Below are 10608 nucleotides of genomic sequence, written 5' to 3' on the forward strand. Positions count from 1 at the left end.
ATCACATGTCTCAGATATGTCATAAAACATTTGGCATGCAAAGCATTGGATTGAAGTGTGATTACTCTAATTTATACAGTTAAACTCTTCTGAACACTTCAAGATCCCACAATCAATGAGATGAATGCCCAATTTTTTGAGGAAGGGATATTAGCCAGGACATTGGGAGAGATCTCTACATGATAACCCATGGGGATCCCTTAAACTTCACCTGAACAATTAGACAGAATCTCAGTTGCCATCTCTTTTGAAGGAAGGCATTTTCCAACAAAGCAGTGAGTTTGGTTCCCTAACACTCTGTCTCAAATCAGGGAGCCATTACCTCAGTAGCTTAGTGAGTGAATCAGGCATTAAACCAGATCAAAGAGACCAGCAAGTCCTTGGTCCATATTGCTGTGGTGTTAAGATAAAAGCAAAATACTGCAGATGCTGGAAATCTGAAACAAAAACAGAAAATGCTGGAAAAACTCAGCAGCTCTTGCAGCACCTTTGGAGAGAGAAACACAGTTAACGTTTCGAGTCCGAATGACTCTTCTTCAGAGCTAAAGACAAGTTAAAATGTGATAGAATTTATACTGTTGTAGGGGGTTGGAGCAGGCAAAGCAGGATAGAAGGCCAGCAATAGGTGGGGGCCAAGTAGAGACAAACAAAGATGTCATGGACACAAGACAATGGGGGTGTTAATGGTAGTGGTGAAGGCTAAGGAAGGAGCTGATGGTGCCATAGAGATAAGAAAACAGAATTTGTTAACAGCAGAACAAGGGTCAGCACTCTGTGAAATGGCGGAGGATGATCCTTTGAATGTGGAGGCTGGTGGGGTGAAAAGTGAGGACAAGGGGGACCCTATCATGGTTCTGGGAGGGAGGGGAGGGGATGACGGCGAAGCATGGGTGATGGGTCAGACACGGTTGAGGGCCCTGTCAACCAAAGTTGGGGGAAACCTCAGTTAAAGAAGAAGGAAGACATGTCAGAAGCGCTGTTTTGGAAAGTGGCATCATCAGAACAGATGCGATGGAGGCGAAGGAACTGAGAGAATGGATTAGAGTCCTTACAGGAAGCGGGGTGTGAGGAGCTCCTATCTCCTTTCTACCTCCTTCCCAAAATTGACAAAAGGACTGACCTGGCTGACCCACTGTGTCAGCCTGTTCCTGCCCCACGGAACTCATTTCTTCCTATCTTGACTCCTTTCCCTTTCCCCTTATCCAGTCTCTTCCTACAATATTCATGATTCCTTTGATGTCCGACGACATATTAACAATTTCCAGTTTCTTGGCCCTAACCGCCTCCTCTTCACCATGGAAGTCAAAATCCCTCTACCTTCCCATCCCCCACCAGGATGGTCTGAGGGCTCTCTGCTTCTTCCTTGAACAGAGGCCCGAACAATTCCCATCCACCACCACTCCCCTCCATCTGGCTGAACTTGTTCTCCCACTGAACAACTTCTCCTTTAACTTGTCTCACTTCCTCCAAATAAAAGGTGTGGCTATGGGTACCCGCATGGGCCCCAGTTATGCCTGTCTCTTTATGGGGTTTGTGGGACATTCCTTATTCCAGTCCTACTCAGGCCCCCCCTTCCACAACTCTTTTTTTGGTACATCGATGATCGTATCGGTGCCGCTTCATGCTCTTGTCTGGACCTGGAAAGATTTATCGATTTTGCTTCCAATTTCCACCCCTCTATCACCTTCACATGATCCACCTCCAACACTTCCCTTCCCTTCATTGACCTCCCTGTCTCCATTTCTGGTGATAGACTGTCTAGCAATGTTACACGCCCACTGACTCTCACAGCTACCTCAGCTATAGCCGTCACAACCCCAGGGCATCACTGCAGGAGTTCCTGAGGGTTGTGTCCTAGGCTCAAATATTTTTAGCTGCTTCATCAATGACCTTCCATCTCTCATAAGGTCAGAAGTGAGGATGTTCGTCGATGATTGCAAAATGTTCAACACCACTCGCAATACCTCAGCTGCTGAAGTAGTCCGTGCCCATATGCAGTAAAGCACTGGGCAACAGTCAGGCTTGAGCTGATAAACAGCAGTAACAGTTGCACCATACAAGTGCCAGGCAATGACCACCTTCAGAAGAGAGTACTTAACCATCTCCCCTTGACATTCAATGGCATTACCATCACTGGATCTCTCACCAGCAATGGGAGTTAACATTGGCCAGCCAAATATACTGTGCCTACAAGTGAAGGTCAGAGTTTGGGAATTATGCTGTGAGTAAATCGCCTCTGGACTCCTCAAAACCCTGTCTGCCAGCTACAAGGAACAACTCAGGAATGTGACAGGATGCTCTCCTCTTGCCTCGATGAGCATGGCTTCAACAACAGTCAAGAAACTCAATACTATATAGGACAAAGCATCACCACTTGCTCAGCAGCGTGTACCATATACAAGATGCACCCACTCATGCATAAGGAATGCCGACTGGTGAAACCTAAGTGAAGACTGTTGATACCCGTGAAGTTGCATCTTAAGCAAGGAGCTTAAGGGAAAATAGAGTTGTCTTGGAGGCAGTACAATGAATTAGATTGGTTCCTGGGATGAAAGCGTTGCCCTATGATGAGAGGCTGAGAAAATTGGGCTTAGTCTCTGGAGTTTATAAGAATGAGAGGTGATCTCACTGAAACATCAAAAATGTTGAAGGGGACTTGACAGGATAGACACCGAGAGGTTGTTTCCCCTGGCTGGGGAATCTAGAAAACAATGGAACAGAATACGGATAAGAGGTTGATCATTTAGGGCTAAGATGAGAAGGAATCTTTCTTTGCTGAGAGTTTTGGAATTCTCTACCCCAGAGGGTTATGGATGCTCCACAGTTTAGTAAATTTAGGACTGGAACAGATGGATTTTTGATCTCTCAGGAAATCATGGGATATGGGGAGCGGGCGGAAAGTGGAGTTGAGGCAGAAGACCAGCCATAATTGTATGGAATGACATAGCAGACTCGAGGGCCTGTATGGTCCACTCCTGCTGCTGTATCTTATGTTCTTAAGACCCAACATCTTAAGGATAAGAGAGAAAATTTATAATTAACCTTTCGGGTGATGGTGGCATAGTAGTAATGTCACTAGCCTAGTAATCTAGAGGCCCAGGCCAGTGTTCTGGAGACATGGGTTCAAATCCCACTATAGCAAGCTGGTAGAATTTGACTTCAGTTAATAGAATCTAGAACTTAAAAATCTCAGTTATAGTTACTGTGAAACTATTATCAATTTTTGTAAAAATCCACCAGGTCCACTAATGTCCCTTAAGAAAATCTAATGGTCCCTAAGGAAATCTGCTGTCCTTACTTGGTCTGGCCTACATTGTGACTCTAGGTCTACAGCAATGTGGTTGACTCCTAACTGCCCTCTGAAATGGCTCCAGACAACTGGGATGGGCAACAAATGCTGGCCTTGACAGTGATGGCCACATCCTGTGAAAGAATAAAGGGAAAAAAACATCATGTAAGGTCTTTATGCCCAAAATCTCCTCTGCAACTGAGCCATTGTAACATTTCCTGTACTGGATGATGGCTATTCCCAAAGTCAACAATAACCAGGGTAAAAGCCTGTGGGTTGCCAATTTATAATCACACCCATTGTTTCTCTTCTTTTAACGTTGCACAAACTAGCATACTTTGTCCAGTCCATCAATTACTATTTCCTTTCTTTTAAAACACTCAAACTTTAACTGCCCTGGTGTGGTACTGAGCCACACTGCTCACATGTTTACTTACAGGTCTATTGGCATGTTGGATGACCATAGCCAAGGTGCTGGAAGGGATTTTGTTATTGGCTTGCGTGTTGCTAATTGAGGAAATAGCAAGCCAGCAGTTTTCCCACTGCTCATCATTGTACCATATGGGGCAGGGGAAAAGGAGATAGTGATATAGTGATGGACCCAGGTTAATGCTCTGGGGGCATGGGTTCAAATCTCACCACAGCAGCTGGTGGAACTTAAATTCAATTAATAAACCTGGAATAGTCTCAGTAATGGTGGCTGTGATAACTATTATTGTAAAAACCCATCTGTTTCAATAATTTCCTTTTTCGGGAAGAAAATCTGCCACCCTTACCCGGTCTGGCCTACGTGTGACTCCAGACCCACAGAAATGTGCTTGACTCTTAACTGCCCTCTTAAATGGCCTGGCAAGCCATTCAGTTCAAGGGTAATTAGGGAAGGGCCAAAATTGCTGGCCTTGCCAGCGATGCCCACATCCTATGACAAAACAAAGAGAAAGAATGAAAGGAACATTTATGCAGAAGCCCATTAAGATCTTGATTGCTCAGGTATGATGCTGCAATGATTGAATAGCCTAGGAATATTTACTAGGCTCATTCTGTAAAGTAACCATTTGAGCAAGGGGCCAGAGCGCAGCTGGCATCCATTATTCTCTATCATTATATGTGGAGGGGCAAACATTAAGAAATCATACATTTTAAGCATGATGTTATTTTTCTAAAATAAGAAGTTTATTCTCCGAGATCTTTCTTCATAATTCATTTTTTTATACTGAGAGAATATGTTTGTGACCATCCTCTGGCTTGGCTCAGCTACATTTGTATTTATTTCTTCAGCATGCTGACTACACGTGGAAACAATGCTTCGCTTGTGGTGTTGTTGATAACACAAGCACAGGAGTCAGAATCAGTGGTGGATGTGGCGGGGGCACCCTAGACTAATGATCACGGCTGTACTCACACGGTGGTCACATGCATTGTCTCTTCATTGTGGCTCGTTTGTCAATGGTTGCTCATTAACCTCAGTGGTACAAAGATTTCCATCTCTTCACACTCTGTTGGCTTTGAGCCATGTGGCAGTGTGCTTCATGGTGGAGTTCCAGCCCGTGACCCCTTGGGCTAAACTTTCCAGCAGCCAACACCTTTGGTCTCAGACACTGAAACCTTCCCCCTCGTCCCTCCTCCTGTAGGTAGGCAGAAATGGGATGCAGCGAACATGCCCAAATAGGTGCCCATATAAGCATGGCATTGATGCTGGCCATGCCCAACTGCTCCCAGCATCACCCACTCCAACCTTAAGTTTCAGGAGAGAGGGTAATGGCCAATCAGGGGGGGAGAGCGTGGAATCTGACAGACAGAGAGGCATGAAGCTTCACAAAGATGTGCACTTGGATGGGTAACAAGGGAGCAGAAGGAACATTGTGTAGCTCTGGCCTTTCACTCTAGTGAATAGGAGGACAGGAGTGAAGGCAGGATGATTTGTCACGGCAACCCCTTCTCTTTAATTAAAAAAAAGGTTATTCATCCCACAAGTGGGGGAGATGCGGTTTATTGAGATGTCAGATTGCCTTTGAAATACACGACTGACGTAAATGTATGTGAGGGAACGCCAGGCTGCCTCACTCCTATGTTGGCTTTCGTGAACCATTGGAAGCGGATGGTGGTGGAGGGGAGCACTGGAATCTCCAGGGTGGTGAACGCTTCTCGGAATTTCTCAGCAATCCCTTATCTTGAAGCAGAGGAAAAATAAAGTAAGGCTGGGAAAAGTCACGTCATCAGTCCTGCAGTGGGTTCTGCTCGGGTTTGAGAAATAAATAAACGCCGACAGGTCTCCTGAGCGGCAAAATAGAGGAAGAGAGAGAGAGAGAGAGCGACCCACATAAAACAACCCTCAGTGAGACCTCTTCAAGGCGGACTCTGGATTCAGTGAAACACATTTGAAAAGACATCAGCTCTTTTCTAAGTCATCCGAAGACTGTATGGGAAGGAACTAGGTTTAGGATAAATTCACTGCAGTAGATGAGGAGTGGGGAGATTATAAAACAGATTTTGATTTTTTTGATATAGAAAAAGCATGGCATGAAGACTCTACAGTGAGAAGCCTCCCCGAGACTTCAGGAGACTGAAGAATCAGATATTGTTGGTTCAAATTGGACAAGTGTCAGGAAGAACCCCCCATTCCCTCCTGGGTGCAGACTCTACACAGTTGAACGGGTCAATCCATTGCCTGCCTCCAGGCGGTCATCAGTCAAAGTGCAGCTAACGCCGAGTTACATATGGATTAGAGTGAAGAGTGAACGGCCTGTGGAACATAGACACCCAGGGGAGAAGGTGCTTCGGGCATTAACTCTTAACCTGAGACCCTGGGTTAAAAAAAAAGTCATTGCCTGAACTTAAACATTGTGACTTGTTCTTTTTAAAAGAGTGAATTACTCTTCCTGCGAAGACTTGCGCGAAATTCTTGACAGCTCCGCAAAAATGCAAATTCTGGGCGAATAGACTCGTTTCTGGAGGTGAGATCAGCCAAGGAGCAACAGCTAAATACTGCGGGTGCTGGAGATCTGAAATATATAAAAAAACAACCCAGAAAGCGCTGGAAAAACTCACCCGGTCTGTAGAGAGAGGAGCTGAACTAACGTTTCTCAAGCCTGACATCTTCGTCTATTTGGCTTTAAGAAAGTGAAGATTTTCTTTTTCAAAAAAGCGTTGAGAATCGGGCTTTTTTTGCCTTTCTGAGGTTGAGTTGGGTGCTCAGTGGGACACCTGAGAGGGGAATTTGATTTGGTTGCTGTACCCAGGACATATTGCTACAACCAAAGAGAAAGGAGGCAGGATGGAGTCTGTCATGCTGGAGATCACTGGCCTCTTCCTCTCTGTGAATGGGTTGATTTGTGTTATCCTGACCTGCACATTGCCCCTGTGGAAGGTGCCCGCTTTCCAAGGGGCCAATATCCTGACCGCCCAGCAGACCATGGAGGGGCTGTGGATGGACTGCATGTGGCAGAGCACAGACGAGCTGGTCTGCAACACCTTCGACTCCATGCTGATCCTGAGCCAGGAGCTCCAATTGGCGCGGGCACTGACCACCACCGCGGGGGTGCTGGGGGCCTTGGGCATCCTGGTGAGCATCGGCGGGGCTAGCTGGACCAAGCTGGTCAGGAGCGTGCCCTGCAAGGGCCGGCTCATCTCGGCCGCCGGCTTCATCTTCACGGTGACGGGGATTCTGCAGCTCGTCCCGGTGGCGTGTTACGCCAGCAACATCATCAGGGATTTCCACAGCGTATCCATTCCTGATGCTGTCAAGAGGGAGCTGGGGCCATCCTTGTACATTGGCATGGCGGCTGGCGTCCTCTTCATTGCTGCCAGCGGGCTTCTGTGGAGCTCCTGTTACAGATCGAGAACACAGACAACTCCAACACATTACGCTCGTGGGCAAACAGGCTACAGTGAGAGCCATTATGTGTAGAGAAATGGCACAGAAATTGGGGTACCTTCTAACTGAAGAGTATGGAGATTAACAGTCAACAGTGTGGAAATTGAGGGATCCTCAATTGTAAAACTGTTGTAATCCTATATTGTCCGCTTAGCTTTTCAGTCATATATGTATATATATATATAGATAGATAGATATATAAAAGTTTATAATCTGGTTTAAGCTACATAGCAATCAGAATGTCTAATTAAATGCAACTCAGAGATTCAGTACAGCTCACAACTTAGTAAAAAACATATTTAATATAGGCTTCTTAGCAGTAGAGGTTTGAAAGTGCAGGCAGCAGAGTGTCTTTCTGATTTAGCACGCTCAAATAGATTATGTTAAGCAATTTAATTATTAGGCCAAGTCTATCTGCGGAGCACAGGAACTGGGGTAACTCATTCCCAGAACAGGGGCACAGTCTCAGAATAAGAGGCAGGCCATTTAGGATCAAGATGAGGAGGAATTTCTTCACTCAGAGGGTGGTGAATCTTTTGGAATTCTCGGTCCCAGAGGGCTGTGGAGATTCGATCATTGAGCATGTTCAAGACTGAGATTGACAGATTTCGAGATATTAAAGGTATCAAGGGATATGGGGACAGTGCAGGAAAATGGCATTGAGGTAGAAGGTCAGCCAATGTCTGGTTGGATGGCAGAGCAGGCTCGAAGGGCTGAATGGCCTATTGCTGCTTCAATGTTCCTATGTTCCTCTGTTCCACCATTCAATGGAATCGTGGTTTATTTGTATCCCCACTCCACATACCACACCTTGATCCTAACCTTTTATACTTTGCCTAACAATAAAAACAATCTATCAGCCTCAGTGGCTATTCTGCCTGTAGGGTCTCAACCTAGATTGATGGGGGCAACATAGGAGATCCCAGTGTTAGACTGATGGAACTTCAAACCAAGGCTACACTTTGAGTTTGTAAATGAGGAGATGGTGGTGCAGTGGTAATGTCACTAGATTAGTAATCTGAAAGGCCCAAGCTAATGTTCTGGAGACTTGGGTTCAAATCCCACCATAATTCAATTAATAAATCTGGAATATAAAGCTAGTCTCAGTAATGGTGACCATGAAACATCATCAATTGTTGTGAACACCCATCTGGTTCACTAATGTTCTTTAGGGAAGGAAATCTGCTGTCCTACATGTGACCCCAGGCCCACAGCAATGGGGTTGACTCTTAACTGCTCTCTGAAATGTCAACTCAGTTCAAGGGCAATTAGGGATGGGCAACAAATGCTGACCTTGCCAGTGCCACCCACATCCCATGAAAGAAAAAAATAATCTGGTTTTGGCAAAAGTCTGGAGTGAGATTCCCCAGAGAGAACAATCTCACACTTTGCACTAAATAGAGTAAAATAGTTGGAAGTGGTCATTAACAGTGCTATCAAGCAACACTTGCTTAGCAATAACCTGCTCACTGATGCTCAGTTTGGGTTCTGCCAGGGCCACTCAGCTCCTGACCTCATTACAGCCTTGGTCCAAACAAAGGCAAAAGAGCTGAACTCCAGAGGTGAGGTGAGAGTGACTGCCCTTGTCATCAAGGCCGCATTTGACCGAGTGCGACATCAAGGAGCCCTAGCAAAACTGGAGTCAATGGGAATCAGGGGGAAAACTCCACTGGTTGGAGTCATACCTAGCATAAAGGAAGATGGTTGTGGTTGTTGGAGGTCAATCATCTCAGTTCCAGGACATCACTGCAGGAGTTCCCCAGGGTAGTGTCCTTGGCCCAACCATCTTCAGCTGCTTCATCAATGACCTACCTTCCATCATAAGGTCAGAAATGGGGATGTTCACTGATGATTGCACAATGTTCAGCACCATTCGTGACTCATCAGATGAAGCAGTCCATGTCCAAATGCATCCTGGACAATATCCAGACTTGGGCTGGCATGTAGCAAGTAACATTCACACCACACAAGAGCCAAGCAATGACCATCTCCAGCAAGAGAGAATCTAACCATCGCCCCTTGATGTTCAATGGCATTGCCATCACTGAATCCCCCACTATCAACATCCTGGGGGTTACCATTGGCCAGAAACTGACTAGCCATATAAATACTGTAGCTACAAGACCAGGTCAGAGGCTATGAATCATGTGACGAGTAACTCACCTCCTGATTCCCCAAAGCCTGCCCACCATCTACAAGGCACAAGTCAGGAGTGTGATGGAATACTCCCCACTTGCCTGGATGAGTTTAGCTCCAACAACACTCAAGAAGCTTGACACCATTCAGGACAAATCAGCCCGCTTGATTGGCACCCCATCCACAAACATTCACTCCCTCCACCACCAACGCACAGTAGCAGCAGTGTGTACCATCTACAAGATGCACTGCAGCAACTCACCAAGGCTCCTTGGACAGTGTCTTCCAAACCCATGACTGCTATCATCTAGAAGGATGGGAGGAGCAGATAGATGGGAGCACCACCACCTGGAAGTTCCCCTCCAAGTCACTCACTATCCTGACTTGGAAATATATTTGTCGCTGGGTCAAAATCTTGGAACTCCCTCCCTAACAGCACTGTGGGTGTACCTACACCACATGGACTGCAGCGGTTCAAGGAGACAGCTCACCACCACCTCCTCAAGGGCAATTAGGGATGGGCAATAAATGCTGGCCCAGCTAGTGATGCTCAGATCCCATGAATGAATAAAAAAAATCTCCAATGATGCATCAAGCTTGCTTTGCAAAGTCCATGGGGAAGTCTTTTGGATTCCCTTGGGTATTATTTTGAGATGTACCTGACATTAACTTAAAGAATTTGAGAGCAGCAACTCTCTCCTCCTACATGCCCACCACCCCCACTCCCCCCACCCCACCCCCACCCCCACCCCCACCCCATGACCACAACAGTCTCCAAACAGGCAGATTGCCCTCTTTACTCCCTGGGTGTTAAGCAACGGTTGTGGGGATCCCAGAAAGGAAATCTGACAGGGAGGATTTCGCAAAGGGACAAACAAATGGATTTTTCTTCCATACATTACTGGCTGATAATACTTCAAGCGTCACGGTCCTGTCTGCCATCTTTCCTTTCCGCGTTCCATTCAGCCAGGCAATACTCAATGCCCAGGTGGTATAGATGGACATTTGTCCCAACATTTTTTTTGTAAATAGCCGGGAGAGGACTTTATGCATGTGTGTGCATCCAGGGATGTGCAGAGCTCCCTACTGGGCAGAGCAAGCAGGCACCAGCCTGGAGGCATGCCAGGTGAACATTAAGTTTAAATTGCTTGGGTGGCAGATCCTGGACCAGGGACTCCCAGGTTCACAGCCCTGTCTCCGTCACTAATTCTCCATCGCCACAGGACTTGGCAAATGGAGCCTGGGAGAGGCCTGCGTGACACTTTGTTCAGCATGTGGACCTTGGGGCACTGTCATTGTCCACACAATC

At 46.4% G+C, this 10608-nt stretch overlaps 1 protein-coding gene across 1 annotated transcript; it reads left to right on the forward strand.

Moving 5' to 3' along the window:
• Window positions 1–5701: 5701 nt before the first annotated feature.
• LOC144695607 (claudin-3-like) lies at window positions 5702–7196 on the forward strand. The gene has a single exon (XM_078566506.1). It carries the CDS (start codon window positions 6564–6566, stop codon window positions 7194–7196), a length of 633 nt encoding a protein of 210 aa, XP_078422632.1. The 5' UTR covers window positions 5702–6563.
• The last annotated feature ends 3412 nt before the right edge of the window (window positions 7197–10608 follow it).

The sequence above is a fragment of the Cetorhinus maximus genome, chromosome 21 (assembly GCF_964194155.1).
Source record: "Cetorhinus maximus chromosome 21, sCetMax3.hap1.1, whole genome shotgun sequence".
Taxonomy (NCBI): Eukaryota; Metazoa; Chordata; class Chondrichthyes; order Lamniformes; family Cetorhinidae; genus Cetorhinus; species Cetorhinus maximus.